Source organism: Schistocerca serialis, chromosome 6 (genome assembly GCF_023864345.2).
Source record: "Schistocerca serialis cubense isolate TAMUIC-IGC-003099 chromosome 6, iqSchSeri2.2, whole genome shotgun sequence".
NCBI lineage: Eukaryota > Metazoa > Arthropoda > Insecta > Orthoptera > Acrididae > Schistocerca > Schistocerca serialis.
In genome coordinates this window covers 407,119,511-407,138,341 of record NC_064643.1, presented here as the reverse complement: position 1 = coordinate 407,138,341, position 18,831 = coordinate 407,119,511, and the positions used below count along the sequence as shown (strand labels likewise).

The window sequence follows — 18,831 nt, the reverse complement described above, 5'->3', positions numbered from 1 at the left end:
AGCATGAACTTGGCACCTTGGCTGAAGAGGATACTGTGATGGAAGCTGAGAAGCCGCCAAGTACACCAGTAGTGCCACCTAAAAGAAATGAAGGAAATCCATTGGTTACAACTCTGGAAGAAAGACTCAAAATGTATCAGGAGGCTGAAAAGAATGCAAAGTCAGCAGGAGAATCTTCAAGAGCTAGAAGGTAAACAAACCAAAGATCATAGCTTGGGGCACATACCAGTTGAAATTAAAATGTATTGTCACAGTTAACTGTAGTAAGGGTTATGTAGGTAGTAAGGGTGATCTAGGTAAGTCATAAATATGAGAGACCTTCAGGGAGAAAGAGAAGAACAGGAGATTACTGAAATGAGAAATATTACCAGAAAAATGAGTAGGTTATCTAAAAGAAAGCAAGCAAGCAAGCATTTAATATATTAAGCTTGCCAGTGCCATTCAAGCATATGGAGAAGGATTTATCCATTGGAGAAGAAACCTCAAGTGCCCTCTGCTGCCTAGGCTGATAGCTAATGGAGCGTACCACTTGATAGATCACTCTGAACTGCTAAGTTAATATATAAAATTATGCATGCTATTTCAACCAAGAGAACAAAGCAAGTAGTGTACTTTTTTGGAGAAAAAATTTCTACAAACAAAGTAGAAGTTGTAGGTAAAATTCAGAGGAAACCAAAACATTCCACCTCACTTTGCTGGACAGAAACAAGGAAGAATAAAAAGCTGCATTATCATTAATTTGACTCTACCATCACAGTGGAGTCAAAGACCTACACGGAGGAGCTGGAATTTGTAACACAGCAGAAACCACCATGCATATGTTTACAAGAAACAAATATGCAAGAATTGTCTGCTTTCTCTGTAAAGAGAGGCCGAGAATAAACTCAATGTGTCTAAGTAGGTCTCTCTCTCTCTCTCTCTCTCTCTCTCTCTCTCTCTCTCTCTCTCTCTCTCTCTCTCTCTGTTTCCTACCACATGCTACGTGCTTTGACCACACTACCCTAGAAAATGGCAATGCTGGGACCTGCTCCAAGTGGTGGCTTCGTTTCCAGGTATTGCATTCTGTCGTAAAATGATAGTGCCGGTGTTCTGTGAATATTGCTAAGCGTGTTTCCTTATTGTAGCCCGCAATGAACATTACACCAATGAAACAGCCACCACAAAATGTGTGCTAAAGTAAAAATTATCTCAAAATTTTCAGACCACTCTCTCAAATGCAGTCAGTACTCACAGTGTGATGTAACTTCATTTTGTACACACTATGAATCTGTCCTTCACTCACCTGACTGTCCTTTGACCAAAGGCCTACAACTTCCACATGGAGGATGACCTTAATAGGGACAGACTAACTTCTAACTAAGAGTGAGTGGGCATGTTCATTAGTGGAGTGTACCACTCTTTGTCTGTCTTCCTCACTTCTCATATTTGTAAACCTTATTTGTGCTATGGGGCTGTACTGCCACTTAGCCAAGTTTTCTTTTACAAAATGTGTCTCTTCAATCTGGGACAGATGTCCTACCTTTGCATTGCAGCGAGATTGCTGTTTATATTAACCAGCCCTTTCCCATGCAGAAACTGAAATCTTCCTTATAGGTAGCACGCAAAATAATCCTTTGTCTGACGGAAACACAGTGTGTTATCTTATACAATCTATGTCTTGGAGCTAAAGAAATTTTAGTTTATTATATCACCCAAATTTGAGCTGATCAAGAATATTCTAATATGTGGAGGGAGACAGTAATGAGATAGGCTCCATTAACTAGCTACAATAATTGAAAGTGCATTGGAAGACCTGAGAGTGGATAATGTGTGAACTAATGGTTGTCAAATGTATTTTGTTCCATTCAGTGTGGGTATAGTTTCATTTATTTATTAATTAGTTATCTCTCAGTAGGTAAAGAAGCATTAGCATCATATCTCAAAGGGGAATTGGGAAAAAAAATGCAAGGCTGCTTGAGATATTATAACACAGGAATTCACTTCGACCAAAATTCAGGCCCCCCCCCCTTACTCAAAAGAGCTCAGTAGATACTGTACTACTGCAGTAAACAAATTAAGATAAAAAAAAAATCAGCCGTTCAAACACACCAACAAATGATATACTTGATGATCAGCTTCCTAGAGGGCTTGAATCCTACTTGTGGGATCTTGTCACACCCCCAGATAAAGGAAATGCCGTCTCAAAATTTGCAAGCTCAAAAAGTGTGGACTGCTAGTGACTATCTAAGTACACAGTAAAATGGACAATACACTGTATTTGCGAAGTGCTTACTTTTGTTGTGAATAAAAGCCTAGAATTTTGAATAAAAGCCTGACTAGCTCAGAGTTTCAAAAGTTATATGTATATACAAATGTACAAAAATGGGGAAAAGCATCTCCATGATAAAACTACAGACCTCTTTGTCTTTTTTTACTATCTTCTCTAATATATTTGAAATAATTTTTTACATACAGCTGAGTAACCACTTCGAAAAGTGTGACCTTCTTTGTAATATAGAGCGTGGTTTTCAACAAGGAAAGGAAACCACTTCTGCAGTCCTTTAAACTATTAATCAAATATGAACTGCATTTGAAAATAACAATATGGTCTCTCTTGAGCTATGTGATTTGAGTAAGGGGCTCTGTCCTTGGACCATCTTCTTCATAGTTGCCGTTAACAATTTGTCACATTATGTTGGGCTTAAGTCAGCTATTGCCCTGCAGGTGGTACAACTTTATTCATCACGGATCGAGATATTTTAAGGTAATACCAGAAATCGCAGGATGCTCTCTTCTTAACACTTAACTGGTTCTTATCTAACAAACTACTGTGTAATCTAGAAAACATACGTCATCTGCGTAGAATTGAAATCTATAAAACTGCTTGGAATATTTATTGGTACCGAGCTAAACTGGCAAACCCATATTAACAATGTCTGCAAAAAGCAGAAAGTTCCACGGGACTGGAAGAAGGCTCAGGTCGTAGCAATCTGTACAAAGGGTAGAAAATCGGATGCACGTAATTACCTGCCAATTTCACTGACATCGATTCGTTGTAGAATAATGGAACATATTTTGTGTTCAGACATAATGACCTTTGTAGACTCTGAGAAACTCATCTGCAGAAACCAGCACAGTTTTAGGAAACAGCAGTGATAGAAGACACAGCTGGCCCTCTTTGTGAATGATATACAACAGGCTCTAGATACTGGCTCCCAGGTTGATGCCATATTTCTTGACTTTTGAAAGGCGTTCTACTCAGTTCCACACTGTCACTTGCTCCAATAAGTGCGCGCTTATGGCCTATCCGATGACATATGCGATTGGATAGAAAGTTTTCTGACAGACAGGGAGCAGTACGTTGTCCTGAACGAGGTGACTTCAACAGAAACAAGCATAACTTCAGGTGTAACTCAGGGCAGCATAATAGGTCCGCTGCTTTTTACGATTTACATAAACAACTGGTTGATGGTATTGACAGCAGCATTAGACTATTTGCCGATGATGCTGTAGTCTACAGGGAAGTAGTATCACACAAAAGTTGTGAACAATTCAATGAGGATTTGCAGAAAATGAATGCGTGGTGCAATGACTGGCATTTCTCTCTCAATATTACTAAGTGTAACCTACTGTGTATAACAAGGCAGAAACCCCATTAATGTATGAGTACAAAATAAATGCCCAGTCTTTGGAAGCGGTAACATCTGTCAAGTATCTGGGTGTGACTGTTCGAAATGATCTCAAATGGAATGCTCAGATTACACAAGTAACAGGTAAGGCGAACTCTAGATTGCAGTTTATTGGTAGAATCCGGAAGTGATGCAATCCTTCAACAAAGGAAATAGCTTACAATACGTTAGTTTGTCCAGTCTTGGAGTATTTTTCATCTGTGTGGGACCCTTAACAGTTGGGTCTGATTCAAGAGATTGAGAAGGTCCAAAGAAGAGCGGCAAGATTCGTGACTGGTGCATTTAGCGATCGCGAGAGCATTACAAATCTCATAGAAAGTTTGAAGTGGAACGCACTTGCAGATAGACGGCATGCTAAACAGAAGGGGCTGCTCACTAAATTTCGAAACCCAATGGTCACCGAGGATGTAGAGCATATATTATTACCACCAACTTTCAAATCATGCAATGATCACCATTCAAAGATAAGGGAAATTAGAGCTCATACTGAGACGTTCAGACAGTCGTTTTTCCCCCCACGCGATCCGCGAGTGGAACAGAGGGGGGGGGGATATGACTTTGGCGTGAATTGTGCCCTCCGCCACACACCGCTTGGTGGCTAGCAGAGTATATATGTAGATATGTAGAAGATATCATGGATGTCCTACTTTATATGGAAATTAGGTGATCTAGTGAGTAATAAATAACAGCTTACTTTGAACCTTTTCAGTCTTGCATATCTTATGCACTGGTACTTTGGGGTCATTTGTATAATGTTGGTAATGAACCACTCAGTCAGAAAAACATGCTACAAATAATGTGAAAGATTGATCCATAGGAACACCACCGTCCTTTATTCACCAAGATCAGAAAATTGACAAAGATAAATCTCTATATCTATGCATCATTGGTATATACTGAAAAGAGTTTGATTAGTCATGACACCAGAAACGAAAGAGAATATTGACATTCCTGGGCATAGGCCGACAAGAACACAAGTTAACAGTTTGAATTTTTGTAATAAACTGTCGCCATTTGCACTCACTACGCCTCTCAATAATTTCAAAAGTAAGTTGTATAACTGGTTAATAGAAAATCCATTCCACACTGTAAGAGAATTCTTCGATCATTGTAGTGTAGAACTGAGCTTTAAGATTAGGATTGGAATTATGTGCAACTGGTCAATGTAGGACAAATAATTTGTACATGTAATGTGAACGTTAATAAATATGGTGATTGCTATTATGTCATCAATGTAAAGCCTATTCTCCACTACATGTGTTCAACAGCAAATAGAGACTGAATTTAGCTGTAGAGGAACTGTGGGTAAACTTTGGAAGAATAGTTGATGAAGCACTGGCTAGATATGTACTTAGATGAAGAGTTCATGAAGGTAGTGAGACACCATGGAATACAGTCTCCGTAGAGAAGAGTGTGTGGAACTGTGACTACTGCACAATATAGGTAAAGGCTACAGGTAGAGAGGTGCTAAATGAAACATGTTTGTTTGTCAGAAGGCGAATCCTTGAAGCCTTTAATGACTGTTATAGCAGAATCTTATTGGAATACCTCTCACAAAACCCAAAGAATTTTTACTATTATGCAAAAGCTGCCATAAGTACCAAAGTTAGTGTCCAAGCACTCGTGGATGACACAGAAACAGTAATTGAGGGTAGCAAAGCAAAAGTTGCTGAACTCACTTTTCAATAGTTCCAAACTCACTTTTCAATTGTTCCTTTACCAAAAAAGATGCAGGTGGACTGTCCCATTTACTGCTCATACCAATGCAAAAATGACTGGTCTAGGTATCAGTGTCAGTGGCATTGAGAAACAGCTAAAATTGAACAAAGCTCTTAGGTCCTATGGAATGCTATTCAGATTCCATGCTGAATTCGAGCCAGAGCTAGCCCCTCTTTTAACACTATTGTAGATCCTTTGAACAAAAATCTGTGCCCAGGAGTTGGGAACAAAAGTGTTGGTCACACCCATCTGCACCAAGGGTAGCAGTTTAGTGTCTAATACCATTGAGAAACATCTGCTGCGGAAACTTATAATCCCAGCTCCATTGTAATGAGATCTTGAAGAGTATGACCTCTTCCATGCCAACCTACCCAGATTCTGAAAATGTTGCTCACAGAAACCCACCTCTTACTTTTTTCAAATGGCAACCTAGAAACCATGGAACAGGGCAAGAAGGAAAGGAAGTATTTGTTGACATCCAACAGCATTGGACAAACTACCACACCAAGACTTATTTATGGAAGTACAATGATATGGGGTAACAAGCGTGTTTGAGGATTGTAATTTGTTTGAGGATAAAGCGTGTCATCTTGAATGCACAGTTGTTGAGAGATGTAGGAGTAACTTCAGACATGCCCGAAGGAAGCATATTGGACCCTTCCTGTTCGTGTTGGGTATTAATAGTCTTTCTAACAATATTAATGTTAACCTGTATCTCTTTGCAGACAAAGCAGTTATCTATAATGAAATGCTGTGTGAAAAAGGTGCACAGATATCCAGTCAGGTCTTAATAAGTGGTGCAAATATCCTTTCTTTGTGGGTAATTTTCCAGCACACAGGTCTTGCAGTCTGTAATTGTAAATATCATTGCTCAGTTCCTCAACTATATCATCATCATCATCATCATCATCATCATCATCGCATTGTCTAAAATCTAAGATGTGTCACTGCGACCACTCTTCTCTATTTTACGCAGTCCCTTTTGTTTCCGAATTAATTTTGGCACTTTGTTACTTCTAGTACATTTTCGACTACTTCCTTTCTTGGCCTCCCCTTGGTTTTCATTCTAAATGTTTCCTTCCAGAATATCTATTAAAAACCTTCTCTGTTGAAATAAGTGTACAAAAGGTTTTGTATTTCGGTTTTGTATTTCATTTTTTGACAGTTTCTATGAGGCTTCTCTGTTCACTGATCTTTGGAAACATCTTCATTTGATTTTCAGTATGCAAAATAAGAGTAAGGCAATCTTTCATGCATGTCACATATAAACACCTAACAGAAAGCAGTATTCACACTAGCTTCAGAGGTCTTGCCCTTTTTCTAGTGTGGGAGTATGTGTTCAGGCGTTAGTGTGGTTGTATGTACTTTAGCTACAAGAAGAGCAAGAGCTTGAAGGCTAGTGTGATTACTATTTTCTGTTGACGTATTGCTGTATGCAACACATCAGACCACTATAGGTGAGTTGTTGCCTTTTCCTTATTTTACATATTGTTCCATCCAGTAATTTCTATTATATTTATATGTGTGGTGTCCAAAAGAACAGACGCCATTTGTTTTTGATGCTCAGCTCTAAATATACAAGAAGAAGTTGAAATTCCAACAATAAGCACAATCGGGCATTGAAATAAGGAAGTAAAAGTTGGTACTACACCAGGACTCGAACCCAGATTTCTCACTTTACTTGAGTGTTCACCTTGACTGTTTTGGCTGTCTGAGCTCGCATTCCATCCAATCCAAATCTCAACTGATCACCGTCTGTTGATCACCCTTATTGCTTGAGACCTCATGCAGATTTCCGCAAGAGATCAGACAGAGAGTTCATCTGCACTGAATGATCTTTAACTGCCGTCAAGATGCATATATTTATGTGTGTGGTGTCTGCTCTTCTGTACACATCAGTTTCGCTTTACATTTCGCTTTACACCATGTGGTCCTGTGGGGTACACCTTCCTTGGTTTCCAAAGAGTTTTCTGTATCCTAAGCATCAACAATTCTATCTGTACATGTTTCCCCTTAGTAAGATCTTTGCCCATGTATTCTTCTTCCTGTATATTTGAACCTGTACGACTCATTAGTTTACATCCACACTCCGCAAGCCACCTGATTGTGTGTGGCGTAGGGTACCTTGAGTACCTCTATCGGTTCTCCCTTCTATTCCAGTCTCGCATTGTTCATGGAAAGACAGATTGTCGGTATGCGTCTGTGTGGGCTCTAATCTCTCTGATTTTATCCTCATGGTTTCTTCATGAGATTTACGTAGGAAGAAGCTATATACTGCTTGACTCCTCGGTGAAGGTATGTTCTCGAAACTTCAACAAAAGCCCGTACTGAGCTACTGAGCGTCTCTCTTGCAGAGTCTTCCACTGGAGTTTATCTATAATCTTCGTAACGCTTTCACAATTACTAAATGATCCTGTAATGAAGCGCGCTGCTCTCTGTTGGATCTTCACTATCTCTTGTATCAACCCTATCTGGTGCGGATCCCACACTGGTGAGCAGTATTCAAGCAGTGGGCAAAAAGTGTACTGTAACCTACTTCCTTTGTTTTCGGACTGCAATTCCTTAGGATTCTTCCAGTGAATCTTGAGTCTGGCATCTGCTTTACCGCCGATTAATTTTATATGGTCATTTCATTTTAAATCACTCATAATGCCTACTCCCAGATAATTTATGGAATTAACTGCTTCCTGTTGCTGACCTGCTATATTGTAGCTAAATGATAAAGGGTCTTCCTTTCTGTGTACTGGCAGCACGTTACACTTGTCTACATTGAGATTCAATTGCCATTCCCTGCACCATGCGTCAATTCGTTGCAGATCCTCCTGCATTTCAGTACAATTTTCCATTGTTACAACCTCTCGATATACTACAGCATCATCTGCAAAAAGCCTCAATGAACATCTGATGTTATCCACAAGTCATTTATATGTATTGTGAATAGCAACGGTCCTACGACACTCCCCTGCAGCAACCTGAAATCACTCTTACTTCAGAAGACTTCTCTCCATTGAGGATGACATGCTGTGTTCTGTTATCTATGAACTCTTCAATCCAATCACCCAATTGGTCTGATAGTCCATATGCTCTTACTTTGTTCATTAAACGGCTGTGGGGAACTGTATCGAACGCCTTGTGGAAGTCAAGAAACACAGCATCTACCTGGGAACCCGTGTCTATGGCCCTCTGAGTCTCATGGACGAATAGCGCGAGCTGGGTTTCACACGATCGTCTCTTTCGAAACCCATGCTGATTCATACAGAGTAGATTTCTGGTCTCCAGAAGAGTCATTATACTCGAACATAATACATGTTCCAAAATTCTGCAACTGATTGACGTTAGAGATATAGGTCTATAGTTCTGCACATTTGTTCGACGTCCCTTCTTGGAAACGGGGATGACCTGTGCCCTTTTCCAATCTTTTGAAATGCTACGCTCTCCTAGAGACCTATGGTACACCACTGCAACAAGGGGGGCAAGTTGAACTGGTATCCCATCAGGTTCAGCGACCTTTCCTCTTTTGAGCAATTTTAATTGTTTTTCTATCCCTCTGTCGTCTATTTCGATATCTACCAGTTTGTCATCTGTGCGACAATCTAGAGAAGGAACTAAAGTGCAGTCTTCCTCTGTGAAACAGCTTTGGAAAAAGACATTTAGTATTTCGGCCTTTAGTCTGTCATCCTCTGTTTCAGTACCATTTTGGTCACAGAGTGTCTGGACATTTTGTTTTGATCCACCTACCGCTTTGACATAAGACCAAAATTTCTTAGCGTTTTATGCCAAGTTGGTACATAGAACTTTACAGTTTTCTAACTTGGTTGTTTTACCATGGTGGCTCTTTTCCATCTCTTACAATCTTGCTTGGCACTTACTCATCTAATGCATATTGCACAATGGTTTTGAACTTTGTCCACTGATCCTCAACACTATCTGTACTAGAGACAAAACTTTTGTGTTGAGCCGTCAAGTACTCTGAAATTTGCTTTTTGTCACTTTTGCTAAACGGAAAAATCTTCCTACCTTTTTCAATATTTCTATTTACGGGTGAAATCATCGATGCAGTAACCGCTTTATGATCACTGATACCCTGTTCTGCGTTAACTGTTTCAAATAGTTCTGGTCTGTTTGTCACCAGAAGGTCTAATATATTATCGCCATGAGTCGGTTCTCGGTTTAACTGCTCAAGGTAGTTTTCAGATAAAGCACTTAAAAAATTTCACTGGATTCTTTGTCCCTGCCACCAGTTATAAACGTTTGAGTCTTCCGGTCTATGTCCGGCAAATTAAAATCTCCACCCAGAACTATAACATGGTTGGGAAATCTACTCGAAATATTTTCCAAATTTTCCTTCAGGTGCTCTGCCACAACAGCTGCTGAGCCAGGGGGCCTATAGAGACATCCAATTACCATGTTTGAGCCTGCTTTAACCGTGACCTTCACCCAAATTATTTCACATTTTGGATCTCGCCAATTTCCTTCGATACTATTGCACTTTTTATCACTATTTTTGTCCAGTAAAGACTTATTTCTCTTACTATCTGCCTGTTGTAGTGTTTGGTCTTCTCTTGTGAATTATGACTGTTCTTTCTCCACCTGTCTTCTTCATGATCTGTATTAAAGATGTCCAATTGTTCCGTTAACTTCAAATTGAACTCTTGGTCATTCCGTCCCAATCATTTTCTCCTGCACAAAGGTTGGCATCCCACTGATTAATACTGTCATCAGGTGGCTCTTTACTTACTGCTTTACTGCTTCATCTAAGAACTATACCCATGTTAGGTTCCATTCAAAATACTTTTGGAACCTATCTCATTTAGAGCTGCATGGTCTTGGGTCAGTAACTCATAGGGTTAGCTTCTGTTGTTCTCCCTCAGACTAACTGTTTCTCAAAATCTTTCCAATTCTGGAATTCCTTCACGTAAGGACTCTCCATTCTCCAGCTTTGGTCTTTAGGTGCCCTCTTACAAATGCGATTTTCTTTTTATCGTTCCATGTTGGTGGAAAAGCATCTTCAAATATTTGTATTTCCCCCTCAGGCTAGAAACATGGAAAGTTATTCAATAGATGATCTCCATTCTCTAGACAAAATTATTTCCACCATTTGTTAACATTCCCTATCGTTCTGTGTAAGGGCACATTACTTCCTTTTATAATTCTTCCTTGTTTTCAAATTCTCCTTCAAATCAGTGGTGTGGGTCCTACAGCCTCTAACACCATTGTCTGTACAAGCAGTCCTTTCAGTACATTTAATGTGTTTGTAGATAGCCATTTCTGCCTTCTCCCTAGTAATTTCCTGCAACCTTGTCCCAGTATGCACTGTTCTGTGTACAAAATTTACAAGTTCTCAGTGTACTCTTTCCATTCCCTTGCTGGATATTGTTGAAATCTTTCTTTCAGTTCAGTAATCATGTGACTGTTCCAGTTCACGTGTTTCTTTGTAGTTTCAAATTCCTATCAGTTATCACTTCACTCAGTTGCAACATGGTATCAATTTTTTCATCATTTCTGGTAATTTTTATTGTTACTTACACTACAAAATTTTACCAAAGAAATAGTTAAATCTGTCTCTTCTTGCAATTCTTTCACTGATAAAGTCTCACAAACTCATTCACGGGTGGTTTGATCTTGTTCACCTTACAGTCACCTTGCGTTGGTGTTAGCATTATCTGCTGCCACAGAGGCGGTAGTGACAGCATGAGTCTACTACTGAATGGTGAAAAACTGCATTCTTTCTTGCAACAACAGTACATAGCAGCAGGAACCAGCAACTGTAGTGTCAGCGTTGGTGTCACTCATTAACAGAAGTGATGTTTGTTTACCTTGAAACTTAGAAAAATACAATGCAGGAATGGATGTGAGGAACTTCTGAATACCAACTGCTACTGAAAATATCACTGTTCCTTGAAACACATCAACTTCAATCGTGCTTTTGGTTTTTTGATTCAAGGCTGTTATTTACAAAACCTTATTTCCTTGATTCTTCATTTTTTTTGCCTTATCTTTGGTTGCCAGGTATAATGAACCATTATAATTTTCTTTCAAATAGCAGGCTTAATTTGAGAAAAGACAGCTAACTCTGAATAATTAACTCTGACTTTTTAAAAACATTGCTATGATGTAAAATGCAGGCCCATTAGTTTTGCTGATATATATTTTTCCATTTGTATTACATTTTGCTCAACAAAGTTAATTAACAAGACATTAATTTTGTGATAATCTTTACAGTCATCCCGAAAAACAATTAAGAATAAATTATTGTTGAAATGGACACAGCATCTCCTCACATGAAGTAAAAAGATAACAAGAACCAAGTCATTGTGGAAGAAAACATTAACTATATCACATAATGCCTGTTAAAAAAAATACAGTCGAAGTAAATATTACCATTGATTGCATCAGTGGCAGGAATATGAATGCTAGTCTCAACAATTTTATGTCAGTACTTGTTTTACATGTGCTATGTATGATGTAGACCAACTGTTTTGCTCAGTGTAACATATGAACCATGGACCTTGCTGCTGGTGGGGAGGCTTGCGTGCCTCAGCGATACAGATAGCCGTACCGTAGGTGCAACCACAATGGAGGGGTATCTGTTGAGAGGCCAGACAAACGTGTGGTTCCTGAAGAGGGGCAGCAGCCTTTTCAGTAGTTGCAGGGGCAACAGTCTGGATGACTGACTGATCTGGCCTTATAACACTAACCAAAACGGCCTTGCTATGCTGGTACTGCGAAGGGCTGAAAGCAAGGGGAAACTACAGCCGTAATTTTTCCCGAGGGCATGCAGCTTTACTGTATGCTTAAATGATGATGGCATCCTCTTGGGTAAAATATTCCAGAGGTAAAATAGTCCCCCATTCAGATCTCCAGGCGGGGACTACTCAAGAGGATGTCATTATCAGGAGAAAGAAAACTGGCGTTCCAGGAGAAAGAAAACTGGCGTTCTACGGATCGGAGCGTGGAATGTCAGATCCCTTAATCGGGCAGGTAGGTTAGAAAATTTAAAAAGGGAAATGGATAGGTTAAAGTTAGATATAGTGGGAATTAGTGAAGTTTGGTGGCAGGAGGAACGAGACTTTTGGTCAGGTGAATACATGGTTATAAACACAAAATCAAATCGGGGTAATGCAGGAGTAGGTTTAATAATGAATAGGAAAATAGGAATGCGGGTAAGCTACTACAAACAGCATAGTGAACGCATTACTGTGGCCAAGATAGAGACGAAGCCCACGCCTACTACAGTAGTACAAGTTTATATGCCGACTAGCTCTGCAGATGACGAAGAAATTGAAGAAATGTATGATGAAATAAAAGAAATTATTCAGATAGTGAAGGGAGACGAAAATTTAATAGTCATGGGTGACTGGAATTCGTCAGTAGGAAAAGGGAGAGAAGGAAACGTAGTAGGTTAATATGGATTGGGGCTAAGAAATGAAAGAGGAAGCAGTCTGGTAGAATTTTGCACAGAGCACAACTTAATCATAGCTAACACTTGGTTCAAGAATCATAAAAGAAGTTTGTATACATGGAAGAAGCCTGGAGATACTGACAGGTTTCAGACAGATTATAGAATGGTATGACAGAGATTTAGGAACCAGGTTTTAAATTGTAAGACATTTCCAGGGGCAGATGTGTACTCTGACCACAATCTATTGGTTATGAACTGTAGATTAAAACTGAAGAAACTGCAAAAAGGTGGGAATTTAAGGAGATGGGAACTGGAGAAACTGAAAGAACCAGAGGTTGTACAGAGTTTCAGGGAGAGCATAAGGGAACAATTGACAGGAATGGGGGACAGAAATACACTAGAAGAAGAATGGGTAGCTTTGAGGGATGAAGTAGTGAAGGCAGCAGAGGATCAAGTAGGTAAAAAAACTATGGTTAGTAGAAATCCTTGAGTAACAGAAGAAATATTGAATTTAATTGATGAAAGGAGAAAATATAAAAATGCAGTAAATGAAGCAGGCAAAAACGATTTCAAACGTCTCAAAAATGAGATCAACAGGAAGTGCAAAATGGCTAAGCAGGGATGGCTAGAGGACAAATGTAAGGATGTAGAGGCTTATCTCACTAGTGGTAATATAGATACTGCCTACAGGAAAATTAAAGAGACCTTTGGAGAAAAGAGAACCACTTGTGTGAATATCAAGAGCTCAGATGGAAACACAGTTCTAAGCAAAGAAGGGAAAGCAGAAAGGTGGAAGGAGTATATAAAGGGTCTATACAAGGGCGACGTACTTGAGGACAATATTATGGAAATGGAAGAGGACGTAGATGAAGATGAATTGGGAGATATGATACTGCGTGAAGAGTTTGACAGAGCACTGAAAGACCTAAGTCGAAACAAGGCCCCAGGAGTAGACAACATTCCATTAGAACTGCTGACAACCTTGGGAGAGCCAGTCCTGACAAAACTCTACCATCTGGTGAGCAAGATGTATGAGACAGGCGAAATACCCTCAGACTTCAGGAAGGGTATAATAATTCCAATCCCAAAGAAAGCAGGTGTTGACAGATGTGAAAATTACCGAACTATCAGTTTAATAAGTCACGACTGCAAAATACTAACGCGAATTCTTTACAGACGAATGGAAAAAGTAGTAGAAGCCAACCTCGGGGAAGATCAGTTTGGATTCCGTAGAAATGTTGGAACACGGGAGGCAATACTGACCCTACGACTTATCTTAGAAGCTAGATTAAGGAAAGGCGAACCTACGTTTCTAGCATTTGTAGACTTAGAGAAAGCTTTTGACAATGTTGACTGGAATACTCTCTTTCAAATTCTGAAGGTAGCAGGCTTAAAAGACAGCGAGCGAAAAGCTATTTACAATTTGTACAGAAACCAGATGGCAGTTATAAGAGTCGAGGGACATCAAAGGGAAGCAGTGGTTGGGAAGGGAGTGAGACAGGGTTGTAGCCTCTCCCCGATGTTATTCAATCTCTGTATTGAGCAAGCAGTGGAGGAAACAAAAGAAAAATTCGGCGTAGGTATTAACATCCATGAAGCAGAAATAAAAACTTTGAGGTTCGCCGATGACATTGTAATTCTGTCAGAGACAGCAAAGGACTTGGAAGGGCAGTTGAACGGAATGGAGAGTGTCTTGAAAGGAGGGTATAAGATGAACATCAACAAAAGCAAAACAAGGATGTAATCAAATTAAATCGGGTGATGCTGGAGGAATTAGATTAGGAAATGAGACACTTAAAGTAGTAAAGGAGTTTTGCTATTTGGGGAGCAAAGTAACTGATGAGCGTTGAAGTAGAGAGGATATAAAATGTAGACTGGCAACGGCAACGAAAGCATTTCTGAAGAAGAGAAATTTGTTAACATCGAGTTTAGATTTAAGTGTCAGGAAGTTGTTTCTGAAAGTATTTGTATGGAGTGTAGCCGTGTATGGAAGTGAAACGTGGATGATAAATAGTTAGGACAAGAAGAGAATAGAAGCTTTCGAAATGTGGTGCTACGGAAGAATGCTTAAGATTAGATGGGTAGATCACATAACTAATGAGGAAGTACTGAATAGGATTGGGGAGAAGAGGAGCTTGTGGCACAACTTGACTAGAAGAAGGGATCGGTTGGTAGGACATGTTCTGATACATGGGGGGGGGGGTCACCAGTTTAGTGCTGGATGGCAGCGTGGGCGGTAAAAATCATAGAGGGAGACCAAGAGATGAATACACTAAGCAGATTCAGAAGGATGTAGGCTGCAGTAGGTACTGGGAGATGGAGAAGCTTGCACACAATAGAGTAGCATGGAGGGCTGCATCAAACCAGTCTCAGGACTGAAGACCACAACACCATCATATTTTATCATCTCTGTCTTCGCGAGCTTCCTGTTAATCAATGTGATGCTTAGCAATCCAGTCAGCTGGATAGTTGCTATTGACTGTAATCATCAATATATTCAAGAACACAAATGTCTAGTATAGCTTATGGTATCTAATATCAGGTATCATTTTAAGCGAGCAGCCTGAATTTTACTTTGATCACTTTTTACAAGTGCTGTATACATAGAAATAGAGGGGGAAAAAAAAAATGCATCACGAAGGAAGTATCCAAATGGCACAGAAATCGTTAGATGTGATTTACGTGTACAAACAAACAAATGATAAGAACTTGATAAAAATTGGGTGATTTGTTCAAAAGAAAGAGCTTCACAAATTGAGCAGGTCGAAAACCTATTTGTCCACCTATGGCCCTTATGCAGTTATTCAGTTTTGTGTTGATTGATAGAGTTAGTGGATGTCCTCCTGAGGGATATTGTGCCAAATTCTGTCCAACTTGTGCATTAGTTCATCAAAACCCCAAGATGTTTGAAGGGCTGCCCATAATGTTAGAAACATTCTCAACTGGAGAGAGATCTGGCAACTGTATTGTCCAAGGTTGGGTTTGACAAGCACAAAGACAAGCGTAGAAACTCTTACCATGTGTGGGCGGGCATTATTCTGCTGAAATGTAAGCCCAAGATGTCTTGCCATGAATGACAGTAAAATGAGGCTTAGAGTATTGCTGACATACTGTTGTACTGTAAGGGTGCCACGGATGACAACCGAAAGGGTCCTGCTGTGAAAACAAAAGGCTCCACAAACCCATCACTCCTGGTTGTTGGACCATGTGGTGGGTGACAGTCACGTTGATATCCTACCAATGTTGGGGCTTCTCCAGACGTATCTTCAGCCCGGAATCCCACTGGCTGGAATAGAATTGTATTAGATAATGAGTGCCACTGTGAATTTGATCCCCAATGACCAGTGAGGAATAGGAGGATGCTCCAGACAGAGATCGGATACCAAGCTGACTGTCGCCTGCCACACAGCACCAAAACCAGATGTGATGCTCTGGAATGTCATTTCTTCCCATAGAAGGGTCACTTTGGTTTTCATTTGCGGCACCATTACAGCACAGTTTTATGCTGATGATATTCCATGCCGCGTTTTGTTGCCCTTCGTGGCAAGCCCGTCCCGGGCTTAACGTTTCAGCAAGATGATGCCCACTCCCAAACGGTGAGAGCTTCTACTGCTTGTCTTCGTGCTTGCCAAAACCTGTCTTGCACAACGTCACCACATCTCTCCCCAATTGAGAATGTTTGGAGCATTATGGGCAGGTCCTTCGACCATCTTGGGGTTTTGATGATCTAACACATCGATTGGACAGAATTTGGCACAATCTCTCTCAGGTGGACATCCAAAAACTTTATAAATCATTGCCAAGACGAAATACTGGTTGTATAAGGGCAAAAGGTGGTCCAAAGTGTTATTGACTTGCGCAATTTGTGAAGCTCATTCTCTTGAATATATCAGTCATTTTTCTGAAATCTAATCGTTTGTTTGTCTTTGCATGTACATCGTAACATCTACTGATTTCCATCCCCTTTCAGATAATTCCTTCTTGGTGCATTTTCTTCTTCTTCTCCCCCCTTACAATGTATACAGAAAGAGGTTCTAAAGTTGGTTCTAAATGAATGGTGTAGTGTGTAGACGTCAAGATGTTACTGAGCCAGTACATTATTTTTCTTCCAGGTTTGGCAGGGGAATAAAAACACTTAACGATATGCTGAAGCAGGCAAAAGCTGGTCGTGTTGTTAATGAGGAAGACATTCCACCTCCAGTAGCAGTAACACTGACAAAGAAACCAGATGTACCGTCTGTTGCGGACACACCTACCCCTGGTATGAATTTTGTTTGTAAGGTGCTACATTTTGTTTTTGTGCATTATCAGTAATTATTAGCTTCTCAAGTGTGTGTGTGTGTGTGTGTGTGTGTGTGTGTGTGTGTGTGTGTGTGTGTGTGTGTGTTGCAGCTGACAGAAAGACACCTATGAAGAAAGTACGTAATTTGTTTTTAAGACAGGTAACATGAAAGGACAGTTCAACATGCTTACTGCCAAGCCCCTCTTCAGTTTACTAAACCTATTATAAAATGTTCTCAGGGCTCTGTTTGTAGTCCTAGCACATAGAAAATGGACTGAAGTACTGCAGATTTCCATTTCCTTGCCTGAAGATCTGTAACATAATGAGTTGAATGTTGACCCCAAAAAGAGGATAAGATGCTAGTAATATCTATTTCAGAGATTTTCCAGAAGAAATGATCTTACGAAAGTGTGTTATGAAATGACATTTGTAATGACAATATTGTGAAAAGAATAAGTTGCTACTCAAGACATAGAGGAGAATGTTTAGTCACAAATAGACACAAGACTTCCATACATTTGAGCTTTTGGCCAAAAGGAGTGATGGGGATAAGGAAAGGCAGGGGTGGGAGGGGGAGGTATAGCAGGATAGGGTTTGGGGAGAAATTAGTGTTACTTGTGAAAGCATGTAAGGACATGGTAGGGCTGCTAGGTGCATTCAGGTGGTTTGGGGAAGGGGGGGGGGGGCGGAAGGGAGGATGAAAGGAGAGAAGCAGGGGAGGGGAAAAAGACTAATGGATATGTTGGTGGTATAGAAGGCTATGTAGTGCTGGAATGGGAGCAAGGAAGGAGATCGATGGGTGAAGGGCAGGGACTAGCAGAGGTTGAGGCCAGGGGATTTACAGGAACATAGAATACATTGCAAGGAGAGTTCCCACCTGCACAATTCAGAAAACCTGGTGTTAGTTGGAAGAAATTCTTCACTCTATTTCTGCCTCCTCTTTTCCCCTCCCCCAAAACTTCCAACTGCACCTAGCAACCCTACACTGTCCCCACAATGCCCCTGCATACTCGAACAAACAGCACTACACACTGCTTCATCCCTACCCTGCTAATACGCTTTCAGTCCCCCCCCCCCCTCTCCCCCTCTCCCCACATCTGCACCACCACCACCACCACCACCACGACCCACATATTGATTTTCCCATAAGGTGTATGTTAGAAGAAGGCCTTTTGGCCAATACTCTGATATATAACAGTTTTAACTTTTAAAAACCAACAGCGTCAGTTGCAAAGTACCTAGATTTACCTAGGTTTCAGTCGAGATAACCGAACCTTCTTCAGAATAAAAGTAACTACCGTTTGTCCACAGTGGACATCATCAAGCTAAAATTATAAATCCATAAATTATCATCAGACGGTAAAAACTTATTTGAAACTGCCTGGGCCCCACTTCGCGACCGCGATGCAGCAGCCACGAGTGCTGTACTGGAACTGACCGTAGTGTCATGAGGCGTGCCTAAGTGGACACAGTACGTAGCGTGTGCACTTAAACTGTGTGATGGGTACTTGTTAGGACAAGACGCGAATCTAACTCCTGACCTTGAATTTACTAGTAAAGTGAAATAAAAGAAAGGTACATCTGAGAAAAAGGCTTAAGTGGTCTAGACGATTTCAGGTCAAATATATTAATCTTGAGTAATGACCGTCTACCTTATATGGCCCGTATTGCTGGATGTTACAGATTAGATGTAGACTTTTTCATAAGTTCATTCTTGACCATTTGTGTGCTAATTCAATTGGATGTTCATGAGTTGTAAC

General features: G+C 40.3%; 1 protein-coding gene across 2 annotated transcripts in view; it reads left to right on the top strand.

Annotated features, from left to right (window-relative positions):
• Positions 1-18,831, top strand: part of LOC126483779 (coiled-coil and C2 domain-containing protein 1-like) — a 129,613-nt gene that overhangs the window by 30,793 nt on the left and 79,989 nt on the right. For both annotated transcript variants that reach the window (XM_050106936.1, XM_050106937.1), the window contains exons 4-5: positions 3-190; positions 16,902-17,050. In XM_050106936.1, the coding sequence (XP_049962893.1) occupies positions 3-190; positions 16,902-17,050 (337 nt within the window). The remainder of the gene's footprint in view (positions 1-2; positions 191-16,901; positions 17,051-18,831) is intronic.